Source organism: Gymnogyps californianus, chromosome 1 (genome assembly GCF_018139145.2).
Source record: "Gymnogyps californianus isolate 813 chromosome 1, ASM1813914v2, whole genome shotgun sequence".
Lineage (NCBI taxonomy): Eukaryota > Metazoa > Chordata > Aves > Accipitriformes > Cathartidae > Gymnogyps > Gymnogyps californianus.
Genome location: NC_059471.1, coordinates 167,428,943 through 167,450,470, shown reverse-complemented (window position 1 = coordinate 167,450,470; position 21,528 = coordinate 167,428,943). Strand labels below are relative to the sequence as shown.

At 41.0% G+C, this 21,528-nt stretch overlaps 1 protein-coding gene across 2 annotated transcripts in view; it reads left to right on the top strand.

Annotated features, from left to right (window-relative positions):
* Positions 1–1,612: 1,612 nt before the first annotated feature.
* ELK3 (ETS transcription factor ELK3) overlaps positions 1,613–21,528 on the top strand; it is a 38,289-nt gene continuing 18,373 nt past the window's right edge. Inside the window, exons 1-2 of one of the 2 annotated variants that reach the window (XM_050913178.1) lie at positions 1,613–1,882; positions 18,928–19,136. In XM_050913178.1, coding sequence (XP_050769135.1) covers positions 18,930–19,136 — 207 coding nt within the window. In that variant the 5' untranslated portion in view covers positions 1,613–1,882; positions 18,928–18,929. Of the gene's footprint in view, positions 1,883–13,359; positions 13,417–18,927; positions 19,137–21,528 lie in introns of those variants that run through there. The other variant, XM_050913169.1, reaches the window with a different exon arrangement.

Sequence of the window (21,528 nt, the reverse complement as noted above, 5' to 3'; positions counted from 1 at the left end):
CTGTCAGTCCAACATCGCATATTGGTACCATAGAAGCTTCTCTGGCTGCCCTGGTTTTGCAAAACCGGGTCTTCAGTTGTAGTTCCCAAACAAAGATTGATTCCTGCATCCTAATGACTTAAACTAACGCTTACAGCAAGGACTTCATCCACTGCGCATTTCAATCTAGGAAATATACTATCTCAAGTTAAACATTTTAATGCTTCTTTATTTGGGAAACACAAAACGAGGATTTAGCAGACCTCACATCTATATTCTAAAACTCAGAATGACTTCTAAAAGGGAACTATTTAAGGAAAATAACAAAGTTACATAATTTGGTGTGCCAGTATTGTGTTATTCTTGCTCCCCCATGGCATGTTAGAAGACGAGAAGGAAGAAACCTGACGGACTTCCACAAGAGACTCGCAATTTGCTCACCGCCAGCTGTTCGGATGCTATTGACTAATGCTTAGTGGTCAACTGTGACGATCTTTCTAATTCCATCAAAGCATACTTTTGTTCCCAATGACATCGTAAGCAACAACCCAATAGAGTGATAAGAAATAATCATAGCTTCTGTGTCATTGCATGTCAAGAACATTGTGAACTGCAGTTATTGTGCTGGAACGATAAATCTTGTCACTTAAAAGAAATAGCAGCGCAGTATTGATTTTAAAGTATTATGCATTGAACATCACTGATGCACTGGGCAGACAGAAGATAATGTCACTCACTGAGAATTTCCAAATAAGGTTGGAAATAGACAGTACAATGCAGATATATGAGACAGAAGAAAAGACATAAAGGATGTCAACTCCAAATACTGGAAACGTGTCCCTTTTAATAAACCCAAACCAACAGTTTAGATCTGAGGTCTACAGCTTGAGGGTCAAAACGTAAATCCCAGTCCGCAAACTACCACTGGTCTGTCTCTGAGATATGACGTGGAGCTGGAAGATCCAGCTCGGATTTGACGATTTGCGTGCCCCTTGACTTTCAATGTGTCACTCCCCTCAATTTATGTTGTTGCGCCATGTTGCACCGCTTCTGTATTTTGCCGCCTACGTGAGGTCCAGCTCGGGAAGGCGGCCAGCGCACCTAGCGAGCTACCGCGCTCCACCAACCCCTCAACCTCCACTGACCCGAAGCAGAGGCGCCCAACGCTTCGCTTCCACCGCGACCTGAGCCCCCAGTTCGGTGGGACAAGGACGGCCGCCTCTCCCAGGGCCAGCGCCTCGCCGAGGCCCCTGGCGATGCTCCGGGGAGGACGAAGCGTTGCTCGCAGGCGCTTCATAAGCACCGCTCAACCGCCACCCGGGGAAAAGCGGCTCTGTTTTGGCCTAAGCCACTCCAGCCGGCTAGTAGCCGGGTGCCGCCGGTGGGCCAAGCGCTGGGCTGGCGGGAAGCTCCTCCCCAGGGGTGTAGCACAGGAAGAGGTGGAGGTCGGGGGAGCCGCCGGAGCTCCCTGCGAGCCTGTGGAGTTACCGTTACCCATTTTACTATGTGTGTGTCTTATATTACAGCCATGCTGCACATCAGTGGCCAGAGCGAGGGGAGAGGGGAGGAAAAGCCTGTTTACACAGACTGCAAACCGCCTGGGGAATAATGCAGGAAAGGAAGTGAGCCGGCTCTCTGTCTGACTGCTCTGACTTCCTGCTCGCTCTCTCACACGGGCACACGCGCACACACACACACGCGCACACACACACACACACACACGCACACCCCCCCACCCCGGCCAAAAAAAAAAAAAGAAAGAAAAAAAGGGGGAAAAAAATCAGGATCTCATTACAAGAGCAACAGAGCGTTTGCAGAAGACTGTCAGCATGGAGAACCAGGGGATTTTACCCAGCTCCCTCTAAACTACCAGGAGAGAGCGGAAAAGTCCCTCAGGCTCTGGGTAGGTACAAGTGCTGCTGCGCCTGCCCCGACTCCTGCAAAGTTTCGGGGGGCTTCGGGGAGGGGAAGGGCAGGCCGGCGGCTGCTGCGGGGGCCGGCGCCCCCCTCGCTGGTGGGGCAGCGGGGGGGGACGACACCGCGGGGCAAACCGCGGGCTGGAGGTGAGGAGCGCCGGGGGGCAGCGCGGGGAGGGGGGCTCGGAGCCCCACACGGGGCCGGGGGGCCCGAGGGTCCTGCCCCAGGGTCTGGCCCGGCCAGCGCGGCGGTAACGGGGGCAGGGGGCTGCGGTTGGGGAGCGGTGGTTGGACGGCGCGGGGCGCTGATGGGGGGGGGGGGGGGGGGGCGGAGGCGGCTCCCGCCGCCTCGGGGGGCTCCCCCGCCCCGGTCGAGGGCTGCCCCGAGGGCCCCGCCGCCCCCCGGGAGCTGCGGGTGTAGGTGAGGGGACGGAGCGTGTGTGGGGGGCGGGCGGGCGCGGGGGAAGGGGCCGGGGGTGTGAGGAGAGGCAGGGCCGGGAGGGGGCCGCTGCCTGACAGGGAGCAGCGGGTCGGGGGGAGCGCTGGGACCCCTCGCCGCCCCGCAGCCCCCTCGGCGGTGGCGGGACGTATCCTGCCCCCGTTGCCCGGCGGTGTCCGGCTGCCGGGGCCGCGCGGGCCTGCCCCGTACGAGCAGCATCATGATAACGGCGTTTGGGGCGGCGGGGGCCGCCCGGGTGCCTGTCACGGCGGCGGGGGGCGCGGCGGGGTTCCCGGCGCCGCTGCGAGGCCGAGCGGGGCCGGGGTGGCGGGGCGGGGGGAGGGAAGGGAAGGCTTCTGCAGAAACTGCAGAAGGGGCTTTAAAAAAGAAAAAAAAAAAAAAAGTGTCGGGAGAGTTTCTGGCTTGTCTGGAAACAGCAAGACTAATTGCCATGCGCTTCCGGTTTGAAACTGGCAGCAGACAACATCTTGAAAATGAGTCACTGCAGCTCACAAAGAAACTCTGTGGTTTTCTCCCTCTCAGGTTTATATATTTGCTCCTTTTTACAGTTTCCTTTGTAGTCTTCTGCCTTCTCCCCGGCCCTCCCCCTCCCCGCTTTTTCTTAGCCACCCCCTGCCCCAAGACCCCTTGGCCGATGTGGATAGTTTCCACGACCAACCGAAAAAACACTAAAAATGTTTGTAAGGGAAGGGGAAAAAAAGGGGGGAGAGAGAGAGAAAGGGAGAGAAAGTGGAGAGTTGTTTTTGGATCTGGCTTTGCTGAAGGTTAGAGGGACTCTGATGCTGCAGGGGGAAAAAGTTCCCTGAATTTTCCACTGGCTGCAGGAAGAGAGCCCATTTAGTCATGGCTAAGTAATGTCTGCACACACACCAACTAATCTCATTAGGAGTTTCCGTTCCCTAACACAGGAGGGTTTTGTGAAGCCCTGTCAGCCTTTCTAACATTGCAGTTGAAAGGGAGACAAGTTACATCTTTATTTACTTAGGGGTGTAGTGCTGAGACAAGTTTTTACAATGCAGCATCTTTTTGGTCATGAGGACTCCAACTTCAGAAGTCAATGGTTTAATATAGTTTCAAGCAGAAAGTCGTGGTTCATCTCATATTTTGCTCATGCAGACTTTTTGATTATTTCAGATTAAATGTAATTTATGCATAAATAGTTTCGTAGGGTGAAGTGCAGAAATGGGGTACACAGAAGGCTGTGTTACGATAAGCATGTTCTATGCGTCTGTGACAACTGCATGTAACTGCATGATTAAAAGACTCTTGTGCCGAGATACTGAGGTGATGGGCATGTTTGAAAAGTATATTCACTGATATAACCTTCCTGCATTGGTGCTTTACATGTCTAATTTTCAAGTGATTTTGTACATACCACTTTTGACTTAGTGATTTGCGTAATTATTTCGTGATGATTTATTTTCATAGCCGTCATGAAAGAAGTCTATGTTCAGAATTAGAAAGATTTTTGCCATGGCCCACTGATCTTTAATTTAAATTAGAAGTTAACAACTTTTTGCAAAAAAAAGTCTGGAGCAAACAAAGAAAATGGAGTCTTGCTTGCAAGTAGGTTTTAACTTAAGGAAACGTCAAAAAATGTGAATAAAAATGCATGTAATGGGAAATAACACTTAGCTACTTACTTGAATTATCATGTGATAGCATTAAACTAGCAAATATTGTGCAAAAAAGTAGTACTTGGGTGAAGAACTAATTGCAGTATACCACATGTTTACCTTTGAGGATCTTCAGTGTTTCCTGTACTTCCTATGTCCAAGCTGCACAGAAAAGTTCTTCATTAACATCACTTTACAGAGGACTTTTATTAGTGGATTAAGTGACACAGTCTCCAGACACAGATGCCTCTTGATTTCCTAGTTGGGCGAAGAATTTTTAGAATAGTTTGTAAAACAGAAAGTGCCTAATCTGTTTTTCAATCAAATGCAGTCATCAGGTAGTAAGAGCTATTTTCTGGTTTTGCAGTTTTATTTCTTTTGTAAAATTCTAAATTTTAGAGAGAGAGGTGCATTACTGGGCATAATGTTCAAAAATCTGTTGAATATGTTATCGAACAGTTAGCGTGGCATACAACACCAAAACTCTTACCGAAGAGCATTCCCTCGCTCTTATTATCTCTCTTTGAAATATGGACATCAAATTGTCCAGTTATTGCATTAAATATTGCTGGAATTTCAGTGTGCCATCTACTGAACCAGTGTAGATGAAGCACACACATTCATACATACAGATATATATATAGTCTATCTACACTATATAAATTTCATATATTGTATTCACTCAGCATAAGTAAAAACATCTTGATGTCCTCATAGAAAAACAGATGTAGTAGTAGTGTACCGGTTGTGTGTTCTGTATAGTTGAAAGAGTGAATGAGAAGTAATCCATAGATATGTTAAAAATACAACAGTTCTGTTTGGAACAGAAAAAACCCCAAATATCAAATAGTGCATGATGGTTTCCACTCAGATAATAAAAATGTCTTAAAGGTGTTTGCACTGTAAGTATGATTTTATTCTTTACCTGTTTTAACTTACAAAACAGAGAAGTGTGTGAGAAGAATATATAATATCTGCTGAGGGATGCAATATTATCATAATTGCTTATATCTTGATTTTCTAAATCACCTTCTAGTATCCCCAACTCCACCTAGATGCAACAGCTGAAATAAGCAACACAATGTCAGAGGGAGAAACTCAGCTACAGCCTTCCTTGTAACTGTGTTTATAAACCACTACACACATGGATGCTTTTATATGTAGAAACAAAAAGCTATTTTGTTTTATTCATTAGCAGTTCTCACTGCTTTCTGATTCACAGTAGTTCTTTACTCCTGTTACTTAATGTTATTTCATTAAACTTAAATCATGAAAACAAATCAAGTATCTCACTCCAAAGACTAAAGTCTTCCCCTTTGCTGTGCATGAAGTCCAATTATGTAAACTTTACCTTCTTGTTGTAATGCCCTTCTTGGGTTGGAGGCATTCTTATGATAGAGGTATTCTTATGGGAAACAATTACTGATCAAGTGACTTAATATAACTGAAGCTGAAATCTACCTTAGTTTAAAAATCTGTTCTAGAGGACTTACCACAGAATGAAAGTCATTTTGCAGGTTCACCAAGGTGCATGGAGCTTGTTGCTTGCTCTGAGGGTCATATGTTTACGTGGAGGAAGATAGGTATACCTAAGATGGACATGGAGGTCCATCAGCTGTATAGAAAATACAAATCTTAGCCTTGGGAATGCAATCACATGACAACATGTTGCTTCAGAAGAAAGAAATAGATGCCAAAATAAACAGACATTTGGCTACTAAAGATAAGGGAGAGTGGGATAAGGCTGGGAGAACCAACACACAGTTATTTGTGATGCATGTATTTGTAAAAATTTATTCTAGCTAGTGTATCTTGGTGACATCATATAAAATTTGTATGCTCATGTAGTTACTGTTATCTCTGTGAGTGGTTCTCTGTCATAGTACTGAATAATCTAAGACAGCAAAGAACTGACAAATTAGCTAGTACTTCCCACAAAGATATGGCAGGTTGGACTCATTTGTGCAGTTCAGACTATTTATCAGTCCATGGTTTTCTTCGGGTGGCGGTGGCTCCAATGTGCAGCCTGCCTGGACGCTGCTGCTTGAATCTATCTTAGAGCCCTGACACTGATTATAGGACACGTGTTAGCCTGGGCTGGTTTCAAAGAGCGCTCTTGGTTTTGAGCTGCTGTGTATCTTTTGTAACCACACCCAATGGTTCATGTAACAGGCTGTCACTTATGGGCCTTTGAAAACCATGTTGCGCTGTGTATCCCCGGATTGATTCACCATGGCTTTCTCCTCGATGTTTCCCACAACAGGGAATCTCACAGCCTTGAATCATTAGACAGATGTTTACTTCGTCTGTGGCTTGTTAAATGAATCAACTAATATTCTGGAGGCTGTTGAGAGCTCTTGAAAGACTGAATATGTCTGTTCTCATGTTGAAGTATTTTGTTGAATAATGAATGATTAAAGAACTAGTCATGATTTTGAGGAGAATGTCAAGGTGTAGGCACAGGAAGTCCAGCTCACTGCACTGCAAAATACAAGGCTGCATGTATGGAAACAAAGCAGATGAAGCACAAAGTACCTCTTATCTGTGTACTTCACAAAAAGAAAATGCATCTTTGTCCTTAAAACTTTCTTTAACTCATTGTGGTTTTATATGCCAGTAATTATATCAGAATTCAAATTCTTAAGGGTTTGCTGTTAAGAATGGATTTTAATTCAAAAGCTCTTTGAAGGAGACTTGCTGCTTTTCTAAAAGCAAAAGCTAAGGAAAATACCTGCCATAAGCATTGATATGAAAATACCACTAAGGCACTACCTGCCAGCTAATTCCATGCCAATTAATAACTGTATAGTCATTCTGCATTTTTAATTTTGTATGAATACTGTGGTAGTTTTTGCAGTACCAAGAAGTACCCTGGAACTGTTGATCTGCTTAATCAGTGTAATTCATGGTCAGTACCTCACAGTGTCTTGAATAACTAAATATTTAAGTAATTATTTAAAAGTTGTATTACAGTTAAGAACATTGGAGGCCACATTTTGCCATGCCCTAAGCAGATACAACTCAGCTGAAAATTATACTTTTTTACTCCTGTGGAGTTACAGTTACCAACACCATGTCTGATTTTGGCCTGCTTGCTCAAGTAGCATTGCTATGACTATCTAGAGCAGTGGGGTTTGTCCTTTTTGTATCTGTGGATCCATAATTATTTTTGAGCAGTTGTGCAGATGCCTATGTTGCAGTTGAGCCTACTGTAGTAGTACTGTGGTACTTTTGCCTCTCCTTCAGGAGGAGTCCATTGACCCCTGCATGCATGGGCCACATGTTGAAAACTGCTCACCTGTATGATGACACCTATGAACTTCTAAGATAAATGTCAAGCAACTATGTAAAGAAAGGTTTCTAAAGACTATACCATGTGCTCTGTCTACATCTGAGCGGTTAGATACAGCTCAGGGTCTTCAGGAGAAGAATTTCTGTAGGAAGCCACAAACTTACTTTGATTTGATCTTTTAAAGCACTTAGGCGTGTATTTATTTTTGAGTGTGTGAGCACTTCTGTTAATGCACTGAGACTAACTGCATGTTGCAAACATTTAAATGCTAGCTTAGGCCTTGAATGTAACTAAGGCATTGGAGTAGCTCTTGCTTGCTCTGTGCAAGTGTCCTCCTAGTCTTCCATAGCTTTGCTCTAAGTTTTGCAGTGTCAGGATGTACTGAGTGTGGGAAGGATACTGCCCATTCTATGGCTTCCCCAGACCCATTTCAGAGAGTCATTTCAATCACGTCTGTTTCTCTGCTTGCAAATGCCGATTAGTACATGTTAATGTATTTTGGCTCTCATGCAAACAACCCTGTCTTAGTTTCTTCAGCTTTAAAGTATACAATTTTTTTATCTTGTGGATCCTAACTTGAAGATCATTTAAGGTACTAGGAGAGGAAAACTTACATCTTGCGCATTGTCTTTTAGTTTTAGCTGTCGTTAAATTATGTAATGAATCATTTGGTTGTAATTTTTATGATTCTTACCAGTCATTCAAAATTGGTAAAAGCTTTCTAAGCACTAACCTAAGTATTAAGTCCTGTTAATATAATTTTACAAGATGGGTCTTTCTCTGAAAATATTAGTGAACAAGCAAAGAAGTTTGTGTAAAATACGCTTTTGCAGTTGTACAAAAAAGAGTAGACTTGGATTATATACTTCATCTAAAGAATCTAAATGTTTTTAATCAAATGTCCTCCTGTAAGTTTCCCATCCTCATTTTGCAAAACAGTTGACAGTTCATCTGGAAAACAGATTTCTATTACGCATCCATTTGCCTCTAATGTGGTGACAGCACCTCTTTACTGTGTCTCTGTGTATTTCTTAATCTCTTTTTTTTTCTTTGATATGAAGAAAATTAATCAGATGTATTTTGATCCCAAGCTTTTTGGGAAGCATGCTAATGAGTGTTATTGTTTTTAAATGTTTATATTGTGGTAATGTTGAGTGGCCTCTGTTGTATCAAGTCACAATACAGCACAAACAAAAAGTCTATAGAGTCAAGTACCACTATTATCTCTTCCCAGCAATTAACAGTAATTCATGAGAAGAAACAATCTTTAAAAAGCATTTAGAAAGTAAGAACAAATTCCTATTGCAGCTCTCTTAGCGAAATCTGGAGAAAGTTGACTACCTTCAGAGGATTTCTTCCATGCTATACTAATATAGCTGAGACGGGAATGTGGGTTTAGATTCTAGATATAGACCTCTGTGAAGTCTGGTGACTCAGAGCAGACTCAGAGCAACTGGCATGTGTGGTTAGTTTAGCAAACTGTGAGCGTGGAATAGGGCTGGTATAGAAAGTATGACTGCAGCACTCCTTCAGTACTGCTGCTTCAGTACTGAAGCTCTGCGATGCAAATGCTTCCAAAACAGAGCAGTATCGAGGCTGGATTGATTGCCTGGGAGTAGGGTACAATAAAACTGACTGCAGTCTCATCCAAGTTGAGGAGAGGGGATATAGAGTCTTTATGTTTTATTTAAACGTGGAATCTTGTCCAGGATTCAGCGTACAAATCAAAATAGTGGCTGTTAATGTATCCTGAGCAGCAGAGACAGTAACAAACCAGTTGGTGTATTGATGTCACTTATAAACATAGGCAATCTAGGCACTTCGTATACAGCAAAGTTTGCTGTAGTCATTGAAATAGTCCCATTTGTCTCTCCTTCATAGTTCGCAGCAGCCATGGGAATTAGTTTAAGTATGCAGGACACAGGCAGTACAGGAGAGTAACAACCAGATCTTCTGTTGGCTGAAATCTCATGTATGTTATGATACATTCTGTTGGGTATTCCAGCGTTTAATGAACAATGTTAGGGGAAATGTGTAGGTGTGACCTTCAGGTTCTTGTTGGTGTAGTAGACAAGTGAATAATGTCAGAAGATAAGAATCTTTTAATTGGGTTTCAGTTTAGCTTGGCGCATGATAAACATGCATAGCAGAACTTTGATTAGCACTGAGAAAGGAGGATAATAGCAGATTTTTGAGATTTTGACACGTAAGAGTGATTCTTAATTTAGGTTTTTACTATGAGACGATTGTGCACAGAAATAATAGCATTTAAAGTGAAAAATATGGACCTTGACTAGTGCTGTGACTAGTTGCTCATTTTTTATGACTAAGGAACTTACACCCTGGCTCGTGCTCCAAGAACTATTGCAATAGTGCTAACATTTTGGGAAGAAATTGTCCAGGTAAAATGTCTCTATATGTATGTAGGTTACCATCTGCTGAATTGTGTTACACCATTTTCAGTATAATGCTATGACTGCCTCCCCTTGCAACGTGAGAATGTACAGGTAAGCCTATATGTTATTTAATATTTTAATGGATCATCTTGCTGATCCAGCAAATTCTGAAAATTCAGTGTGCATAGGAAGGCGAGCTCTGGCTGCCAGTGCAAGCTGTGATGATCTTGCTGGGCTTCAAGTCTTGCAGAAATTGCCAGCCACCTCGGTTTGCCTGAACAGAACTCCCAGGACTGCATTTCCTGTCCTTTTGGCCAGGTTCCTCTCTGCTCACAGTATTAAAAAGACCTGCTTGTTTATCTAAGTTTCTAGTCTAGGAAAAATCAGTCGAAAGGGGAAGATGAGTTTAAAAATCTGAATATGAGATGTATTAAAAGCAACATTTGTGGCAGTTGATAGTATTAATACACCATTTAAAATATTAGAGCCACTAGCATAAGTTACAAAGCATTCGTTCTGTCGTCACAAAATTGGAAATTTTAATAGTTCAGTTTAAGAAGGGAGTATGGATAAGGAAAAAGCATTTACATTTGGGAGTAATCATTGCTTGATATGTCAAGTAAACTTTCAGAATAGCCACTGTTCCTGGAGGCTGTGTCCTCTGCCCTCTTAGCTATTTTTTTGTTTTCATGCATATTTTCTCTGAATTTATAAAAGGGACTATCAGAAGTTTTATATAGGACAGTCAAATAATCACGATCTGTGTCCTACTGATGCCAACAAAAATGTAAGAGAAAGTCATATGGGAAAAATAAACATACAGGGCTGGCTTTGAAAGCAGAAGTCCCTCGGATTGCAGTGTAGCGTATTGCCAGCATGCCACAGATGTGCACCACATGAGCAGACAGAAAGCAGTGTGAGGAGTCTGCATTCATTTTACGTCTGTCCCAAGGTGAATGGTTGGAGCCATTATGTATTTATGTAGTTTTGTTTACGGCTAGCTTTAGAAATAGTTGAGCAGGTTATTTTTTTAAGCCTTTCACAGGGAGGCAACTAGCCATGTTCCCTCCTGCTAAAGCCTTTTACTCCAGTCAGATTAAAACTGTTTCTTGAACGGCATCCTTATGGAGAATCTGAAAACACTCATGTTTTAGAGGTGGTGTCATCACACCTCTGCTTGGCAGGCGACCAGTCCTTTGTTGTATTAATTTGGAGGTTGCAGAACTTTCTTCCTTTGGACATCTGCCTCAGCCTTTCTTTGACTTAGTTAAAAAAATAAAAAACTGCAAACATTGTATTACCAAATACACCTACTGGAAGCATTACTGGACATGTATGTGAGTGCTTTCTTTTCTGCAGTGGAACTTGATGTTATCCTATAATATTTTGCTAGATCTTGCTGCTGTCTCTTTTGTGTTGCTCTTAACCACAGGACTCTGTTTATTTTTTTAAATGTGCTGGGCCAGAACAGTGGGTATTCTTGCTTGAGAAGGAGACCTTGTAAATTATTACTGTAAATAATCTTTTAAATTAGAATATAAAGTTAGGAGAAGACTATTATGCAGGAGCAGCAGACTAGGCATACCTCATGTGACTGTTCAGTACATCGGCCAGCAAAACCCTCTGTGCTTTTTTGGCACATCCTTAAACCAGTCTGGGTTTGTATGGCAATACTACTGTAGTTTTGCAGCAAATCTGAACTTGTGTGCTGGGGCACTCTGTAACTTTTTCTAACGTTTCCACTGGGTGGTGCTGCAGGAATTCCTTTTTTTTTTTTTTCACTTGAATCTGCATTTCCCAGAAAGACGCCTCTAAAATATAATAGGAGGAAGTCCTGATTTAGAAAGTTTTTGCAGTTTCAACACAATGGAAGAACTCGGAGGATGCTCTGGCAGGAAATATCCTGGTTGCTGGATGTGGAAAAATTACCAGTATTCTGTATCATACACACAGTCAGTTCCCTAAAGTGCCCTGGGTATGGATTGCACCATTAATTTGATTTATTACCTTTAACAGAGAAAGTTCTGCATCGAGTTAAAACAGGTATATTTACACACTTAGTTGCGAGCTTATTTTTTCAAGGCCAATTAAATTAGCAGTAGGATCTCCTTTGATGAGTATTTGAAAACTTTCTGAGTAAACAAATTGATATTTGTTTTTCCTCCTTTCTGGCAGAATCACTAACTTTTCACCAACCACATCCTATTTATCACCCTTGAAGCATCTCTGTTGAGAAATAAAGTGTGAGGACTGACTCAGACTTTTGCCTTGTTCTTTCAAACGTTTCTGAGCAAACATTTGGGCAGATTTGGCAGTTGTCTTTAACCTCTCATGATATACTCATTGTTATACAGATGCATTTTCAGTGGAAAATGTTACGGCTGACTGATTTTGTGATTGTTCTAGAAAAGTTTCTTTTCTTGATCAGCACCCTTTTGCTTCTGTAATCAAATGCAAAACAAATGTGCTTCAATTTTTTTATAGAAACTAAAATGTAAAAGAGAAAAATTGGCCTAGAGGATTTGTAAGCTGTTCAACTTTCCATACGGACATTCACTATAGAACTATGTTAAAAATGTATATAGCTGAAAAAGCTAGAGACTGCCTTATTCTGTATTCTTCTCTAAATGTACTGTTTGATATTTGTCATTATGGAATAGAATTGTTTTGGGAATTTCCAAAAAAAGTTTTTTAAAACTCACATAACTGTTTATTTTATAAGTATTAATTTACTTCAAAAATGAGTATGATTTAGCAAAATCTCCATTTCTAGTATTGAGAAATGGTGGTTAAAAAAAATAATGACAGAACAGTCACGTTCTTTCACATGTTATTGCAGCAGTCATCTTAAGGGTTAAAATGAACCTGAGACACTTAGAAAAATAAAACCAGAGCTGCTATTACAAACTGGGACAGATGTAGGAGGCCAGGTTTCCTGTGGCCCATTTTCCAGTTTCCTGGCTGCAACCTGCAGAAATAAAGGAAGCCGAATGCTAACGTGAATGAGAAGCTAACAATGCCCCACGTCACGCTGCTCAGAGAAACGTGCTGTTGGCCAGAATTAGGATACAAAAGCAGTAAATGGATGTACGAAAAATATGCACGCGTTTTCCATAGTCGTTGAAAAGGAAAAAAAAGGCATCTGTTACAGAGAAACGCTGTGTGCTTGCAAAAGCACACACTTGCCTGTAAGGCAAATGTAAGTGGAGGTGTGTGCCTGCTGTGGTGGGGGCAGACAAAAAGGAGCTGAATCTTTTGCAGCTGCTTTGGCTACAGAAGGAATCAGCAGTTTCTTCATATACTAAGGAAAATTAATTTCCCTGCCCTGACTCTGCCTCTTAATCCTTCTCATGTACATGTCTGATCACCATCTCTCTGTGACTACCTATAATGCATAATGCTGGCTAACACCTTTTATGTCTTCCTGATTTAATTGATCTCCAGCTGATTTTTTCAGCCTCTGGGCTCCCCAGCCAGTCTCTCCCACTCAGCTGTCCCTCCTCTGCCCCAAGTTCCACCACCTGGTTTATAGCTCAGAGTCCCAGATGTTCCTCTGTGGACCCTCTAAAGCAACAAGGGGCTGGTTTTGATCCTAATGCCTGGAGGGATTCCTAGTTTTAGCCTTCAGAGCTTGTTCGTGGTGATTGTCCAGGATCAGCAGTATATCTCTTTATTTTAGAAAGGCTGTGGGGGAGCTGACATAGAGTGTGGAAAAAGAATCCAGGTAGGAAACCTGGATTCTGTGGGAGAACAGAAGGTAAGAACACAGCTGTGACATAGTTGTATGGAAGCTAAGGACCTCTGCAGAGGTCTGGAATGCTGCAGAGCTGCTTTCCAGCTTTCTGCCTTTTTCTTCTAGCTTCTCCTATGGAAGAGTCCTACAAAAATTAATGCCCCAAAGAGTATCCTACTTATCTCGCAGTTCATTTCATAAGTCTTTCTGATACTGAGCTTTTTATTTAGCTAGCTTTGTCTCTGAGCCTCCTGGTTTTCTACTGCCTGGATTTAAGATGGCTTGCTTATTTGTTTTATTTTGCCCAGCAGGTTAATGACTTTTTTTTGAACCTTAATGCCACTTTACTGACATTTTGTCATATGGAATTTTGTATGTATTGTCTTGGTCAAAAAAAAAAGGTAATGCAGCTTGTCAGCATGTGTATTCATACGTCGTAACCATTTCTAGTGTAACTTGCATAATGTTTTCATAGTGCTTGCTCACGCTGGTAGAAGTCAGTCTCCATACACTAAGGGGAGAGCCAGTGTTTGGCATTTGGGCCCCTCACCTAAGTGAGGAATTTGGGCACCCCTTTTACAGGAACATCATCTCTTAGATGGGATGCTTTGCCCTGTGGATGTGTCTGTCCTTTTCTATTATTCTCTTCAGGGAGAGCTTACGGTGTGGACTTTGCTGCTGGTCCAAGTTTAAGCATTTCTGTTAGTCCCTTAATTTGGTTGAAATGAATAGGGGCAGAATATCAGCAGAGATATTCTGAGTTGCCTCCTTCCCACATCAGTCCTGAACTTAAAGTTTCGTGTGTGGAGATCACGTTGTATCACGCTGCATCACACATTGATCATTCAGTTGGTAGGCTTTGTATGGGGGGGTGCCCATTTGAAAGAATGTAAATTGGTAATGCAGAGGGTGTTAGTGTGGTTACCTGTCACAGCTGTCTGAGAAATGGACTTTCAGAAAACTCAGTCCTGAAATATCCTTTTGCTGTCTAACACAGCATTTCCAAGTATAATTCGTTCTAGCTATGCCAGTGATTATTTGCATCAGCGGTAGTGGAACTGATCACAAAGTAAAATTACTAGGCTATTTAGGTCAGGTCAACCTAGCAAATTTTGTTTCATGGCTTAGAAAATATCTTTCACTGTCAAATGCATTGTATAAATATTTAAAAAATGGTAAGATGGCAAAACCACGTGTGTTAAAGTTAATGGATGAAAAAATCGACTCTTTTGTCTATATGAATTTTGATTAGGTTTTCCATGACACAGAATATATGTTTCTTACATAAGTTGTCTGTCTCATTCTGTACCATAGATGGATGTCACTATCTAAATAAGTGATTTTTTTAAAAAATATTTTTCTTCTAATCCATGTAATTCAGTATGTGGTTCCATGTATTATTTATTGCCCAGCATTCAAATCCTGTATTGAGCACGGAAGTAACAGGAATATTTATTATTACTATTTAATATTAATAGAGTTGAATGAAATGTGAAATATATGCCCTGTAGGAAATGACCACATCCTGACACCCTCCAAATTAAGGCAAGACACTGAATTCCCTTTGAGTCAGTAAAAATTTAAAAGAATTAGAAAATACATAAATGAAATACAATGTTTTCTGAAGATTTCTGACTCCTTCCAATCATGATTTGTAATAACTTTTAATACAGGTAGCACATTTTTGGTTAAATTACATGTGTTGTAATACATCTGTCATGTGATTCTTTTGCTCCACCACTCCATTGAGGCACAAGTTAAGGCTTAGTACACTGTGTGGCCACGTTGTCCTCGCGAGAGGATAGTTACTACTTTGTGAAACCCCAAAATGGTGCCCATAGAGAAAAGCAGGTTAATACTTCCGTTGACCTGATTGGAAACGAAATATTTTGCATCAGTTTAAAAATCCTGTCACTGCAGGATCTTAGATTTTTACTATTCCCCTGCAAATCACATTTTAGAGAATGGAAATGAGATGCAAAGATTAACACCAGTTTACCAAGTTCAAGGTATTTAAGATTTTACATCACCATATATGCTGAGCACATATGTAAAACTTCTGTTAAAGGTAGTTACAGCTGTGAATACTCACTGCAACTCAGACCTGAATGCCTCAAGTTGGGTGCTTAGAAGAAAAGGACCATACAATTAACGATCAGCTGAAAATGTAATTTGCATGATTTGCCTGATGTAGGAATCATCATATACATACAGTTGTTATACAAGCAATATGGGAAGCTTTATACAGGAACTCAGTGGCAGATGGAGGGATGGAGTACAATGCAGCGTTGAGCTGTTTTAATCTCATTTCTGTATGGGCAGACTTGGGTCGTATCCAGTAGAAGATTTATGCACGTACAAACTATGTGCACATCGATGCTGAATTCTGAGGTGCGCAGGTCCTTTATAAAGCCTGTTCAGTGCTACGCACTTGGAGAGTTGATGGTAAGGCAAGCGGGGTGGTGAGGAGCTGCCTAAATTTAATCTCACCATGGCCATCTGCCCTGGATGCAGAACCTGAAGTGCCCCCCAGAGATTATGTGTGTGTCTCAGCTGGTTGAAGAACTGATCACCAAGAACTGAACCACTTTGAAAAAGGTGGCAGTAACCTTTTATATAATAACCTGATGGAAGTCACCTGTCCTTAGTCACCGGGACAGATAGTGTGGAGTGGGTACTCCTGTAGGATGTTCTCACCCAGGCTTGCACTGTTCATGCGTTTTATATTATGCTTATGGCTGAGTCACCGTGAGGCCCGCACTCAGTAGATAAAATGGAATCCAAAACTGTTTACATAAGTTTCTGATAAGCATCAGAAAACAGGTTCATAATGGAAAGTATAGTGCAACGTTAGCTGTAGGCTACCCTGTGAGTGTTCTTGGGCAGAGATGAATGGGGATGGAGGAGGCTGCAGCAAAACGCCCTTTACTGAGTTCAGTTCCACCTAAACTCTCTGAAGAGGCATGATTGCTGATTATCTGAAGGAAGATGTAATTTAAGGTCTGGATGAGAGAATTGCATCTTTGAGGTATTGTACTGTTTCGGCCAACGGCATGGTGGTGGAGTTTGTATTGGTGCTTCTGTAACTCTCTTCCATCTTTAATTTCCTCAGCTGAAGTTCTACTGACAGGTCTGTGTAGCGTGGGACACCTGTACACATTTTAATACAATATTGAAGAAAGATATTTGTAAGTTACTTCTAATTTTCCAGAGCAAAAAAAGTTCTGTTTGTGATTTTTTTTGTTTGGAAGAGTTGTGTGATATAAACTGAAATTATGCAGAGTATCGCTCTATAATACATGATATACAGAAACTAAGATTATTTTAAAGTAATATGGCTGTATATACCTACACATGTTTAGTGAAGTTGCAAAATTTGTAAATATTAATTAAAAAGTATGTATATATGATGCCAGATTAATAGGGATACTTTATTAGCTATGATGTTAAAGATAAATAATCCATTAAAGATGTTAATGCTTGCACAGATGGTGTAGTTTAAAGGAACTTTTAAAGACTGTGAAGTGAGTACGTAACTTTCAGGTATATTTAATTCTAGCTATACATTTTTTTCTTGCCTTACACTATGTGGAAAAGGATTTGTATAAAGTCATAAAAAATGCAATGAAGCAAATGCAAACCTTTGAAAGTGCCAAATCGTCCATATAGGCAGTTCTGTTTCAAGGATACCTAACAGTCCTGGGAGCCTCTGCCATCTCTTGAAGGTGCTGTGTAGTTACCATGTTACACAGCTGGGTGTCAGGGATAGATATTTTTGTCCTTGTCATTCAGGCTGGATTCTCAGTTAAGTAGAGAAATGAGGCTTTTGCAGGGACAATAAAACCATCATTAATTCTGCAAACCCTTGTTTGGCCAGTGTACTTAGAAATTATTTGGACCAAAGTAGAGCTCCAAATTCTGTTTTTCTGTAAAACTATTGACAACATTCTCTAGTATCTTTAACTTGCTTTTACACTAGTGAAGCTTATGCAATTTATTTTCCTTTATACTAGTGAAGCTTACGCAACATGATTTCCTTAGAGCTGGGGCAGACTTGGAGGCAAATCTTCCCTCAGCCGCCTGCTGTACGGTTCCATGTGGTAGATAGTTAGAAGTCTTGTGCCCTCTTGTGGTCAACACACCAAGGGAAACGTCAGGCGGTAAGCCTGGCATATTCTGGCCGTGTAATCTATTAGGACACAAACAGTAATATATTAGGAAACAAAATGAGCAAGGAAGTTAAAAATCATGAGCTTGTTTAGGTAAAGACAAAAATATCCATTGTTACATGTACAAAGATAAGTCAGGTAATAATTAGCCCCATTAGCACCGTAGTCAGTTAACCCAGTAATACCGGCATCTTTAAATCTGCGGTAGTTGGACATAGCATGTCCCAATTAAGTATCAGAAGAGGCCAAGAAAAAATGATTTGATACAGTGTTAACATACTAAGGCTGTCAATGTTGTTGAAAATGGGGGAAAATCTCATTTTGTAGTTCTGTAGTTTAAAAGGTCAATTTTAGCTACATCTTCATTACAATAATAAATTGTCTTCAGTGGTAATGCTTCCAAGTTTTAAGTTGTGTATATGCCTGTGCTGAGTTGGAATATAGTCATTCTTAAGTTTATCCTTCTATTGCAGTGCCTGAAAAAAAGGTTTATTCTAGCGAGGGCTCAGTAGCACAGGCAGTTAGCAGAGAAAAAAATATTCAAACAACCTTTAGCAGAAAAAAAATATTCAAACAACCTTAGAAGTGAGACTCAGGCACTGTTAAAAATATTCCTAGTTCTCAGTCGTACGTATGATAATGAAAGGAAAGATCCCTGTTAGAGAAAGTTTCAGAGTAAACATCACCTATTTTACTGTGATTAAGTGTACTGAACTTTCAGCATTTCTGCAAAATAGATAATATCTTTTGAGCTATTTGAATTGGCAAACAGAAGCAGTAAGAGCCATTTCAGGCCCCGGAAGAAGCAAAATAGACAAAGGCCGTGTGCCACCAGGAAGGCAGGTGTGTGTGGTGGGAGGGGGAAAGAGTGTAGTTTCTGGTCCTCTAACCAAAGGTAACTGCTCTGGTCTTCCCTTTTCCTCCCCTTCTTCACAGTGACATATCTGAACACGTTCAGTATACTTCTCATGACAGTAAACAGCAGTTTTTTGGCTCCTTTCAGTGGATAGTTACATCAAGTCCTTTTTTTCCGCCCTATATCTTCCTTTGAAGGGTGGTTGCATACATTGAATTGAAGACACCAACTGGAGATGACCCTGTACCATGTGAACTATGCGGGCAATGCTTTTCTAAATACTTACTCTATTTTATGTGTCCCTTCAGAAAATAGCAGTGGGAAAAATACTGAAACGGGAGTGCAAGACCTGTAGGTCTTGTGGATGTTTGGTTGTAAATGATATAGTAGCTTCCTTTGCTCCATTACGTAGGATGACTCCTACACAGAGCTTATTACTGAAATGAGCGTTGGGTGGAACACCTGCTCCCAAATGTTTTTCACACTGTTGCTCTCCTTTGTCCCTTGTAGGTATGGAGAGTGCAATCACACTGTGGCAGTTCCTTTTGCAGTTGCTGCTAGACCAGAAACATGAGCACCTGATTTGCTGGACGTCTAATGATGGCGAATTCAAGCTACTCAAGGCAGAAGAAGTGGCTAAGCTGTGGGGACTCAGAAAAAACAAAACTAATATGAATTATGACAAGCTGAGCCGAGCGCTCAGATACTATTATGACAAGGTAAATTTTGTTATTCTCATGCAGACTAAGAAAATAGAAACACTACCATTTAATATTTCACCTCTATGTGGAAGCTATTCAAAAGTTCCCCTAACTAGTTGTTACAACAGACAACAGTATTGAAGGCAATCGCAGTGGAGGTAAGAGGGCAGCTAAAAGATGTGCAGGAAAACACTGCACATCCCATTTCCTGAGGAGGGGAGGTTTTGACTTAGGTTTACACTTACTGATGCTTTCATCTGTTTATGCGTTTGGCTACCCAATATTTTCTGTAGCTTTTGACAACAATAAAATAACTGTTGATAACGGAGAACTGTTTGATTATTACAGCCTGCATAGGATCTTCTGGAATGCAGGAAGGTGGTAGAAAGCAGTGATACTGCAATGTAGCAGGCAGAGTGGCAGCTTGACCAGCAGGTATCACCTACGTCAGAACAAAGAAAAGACAAACAAACAACCCAACAGCATAGAGGGGGGGTTGAGTTTTCACAGTTTTCATGGGGCACATCTTTTGGATCATAGATCCTGTTGGCCAGTGTTTTAGCTAGTCTTGCCTGAGCTTTCTGGTAAATCTTTTCTACAGTTGTATTGGGTCCTAATTTATTAGCTGGAAATACAAAGCTGAAACACTTCTACAGTTATGACAATACAGTATTACTTCATCAGGATCTCACTGTAACTATTCCTTTGTTAATGCTCAGTGTTTCTAAGAGTTTGGAAACTTTCCACTATGTCATTTGAGGACAAAATCTGTGTTAGCTTCAACAGTAGTCTAGATTATATGTTGCTATCATTTAATTAGCAGCAATATATATGAGAGAGCACTAATGTGCTGTCTTACTGTATGAAAGTGCAGAGTAAGAGTAGCAAACGGGGAAAAGTGGCTGGCCAGGTGGTGGGTGTCAGAGCAGGGATATGTTTGGGTCTGTTTGTCAAAGCAGTAGTCTCATGCTGAGCTTATCTCAGCTTAAGACTGTATTTGCTGTAGAATGTTAAATTTACTCCCACTTGGGAACTTATCTTCTGAGTATCTCAAGTCAAAATAGTGGAACATGTGCTTTGGTAGGGGTTTCTTCATCCAATTTTTCTGCCCTTGCAAGACCTACTGAATTTTGCCCCTCCTTCGCAGATACATCTGTTGAGGTTTGATAGAACTAATAAGACCCAAGGAGTCAGCACAGTTTAGGTAGCAACCTTATAACTGGCAAGCTGTGGTTATTTGTGTGCTCTCAGAAGCTGGTTACAGGCAGATAGTGTAGGCGTACACTTAGTGCAGAGCTGTTGGGTGTTGAGAGCTCCACTTTCAACCTCTTTATTTAAAACTGAAATCTGAAATAATAACATACTGAACATAGTAATCTGGAATTATTTAGATCACTCAATTTGCTTCTGATTTTCAGACATCATGAGCATGCCTGCAATCTAGAAGAGGTCAGTAGAAGTTACTGGTAGCTAGCACGTCTGAAAATAAAATTTCTGTGGTATAGTGGGAGTTCATAAGATAACTGTCACTCTCATGAAACCGTCCTTCACTTTAACATTTAGTCCTTGGTCTTATTCTTCAGCATGAAGCAAGGTGGCAACAGCAGAACAGAGAATGCAAAAATGAGAACAAGGAGTAACCAGGATATCTATTAGATTGCTATAACAGAAAGATATTTGAAGGAAATCTCTCAGATGTGTCAAGATACTAGATGGAAAAAATTGTAGAACACAAATATGGAGGTGCGAAAATATCTTGCATATTCACCTTTCTCAATTTTCGATTCCAGCAAATTCAAGGAGTTTCCAAATTGTTTGTCCCGCCTTTTTTGGATGAACATTATATTGTTTTTACTAATTAATATTCAGTCTTTTTGGATTAGTTCCCCTTAAATGGATTTTTTTAATAATATGTCTAAATTAATAGGTTTTACTGTTTCCTATATTCTTGAAGATTAAATATTAAAAAGAAGGACTGTTACAGATTTTGTATTTTAAAAAGGAAAACTTCATAGCCATGCTTAGTGGTCTGTTCTCATCTTGATTTTCAAGAAGAGGCAATGAGATGAGATTATACAGTGAGTAACACCAGTGTTCAGCACAGTTATGGCATGTTTGCTGCCTGCACAAGGCAGAGGAAACTAGATATTGTTGCTGAACTGAGCTGAGAGTACTGTTGTCATGTATTATTTGTAGTGCACTAATTCTTGAAGGGCACAGTGGGGCTGGGCGCTATGCAGCCAGTCTAACACAGCAATCAAAAAACATGTTGACTGCAAATTAACTGTGTGGAATTTGATGATCAGACTTTTCATTACTCACACTGGAATTTGGAAGGACTCCTTCTTCTCCTGTAAGAATTTTTTAGTTTCAGTTTAGAGCTCTAAGTTCTGCAATGAAATGTTTTTAG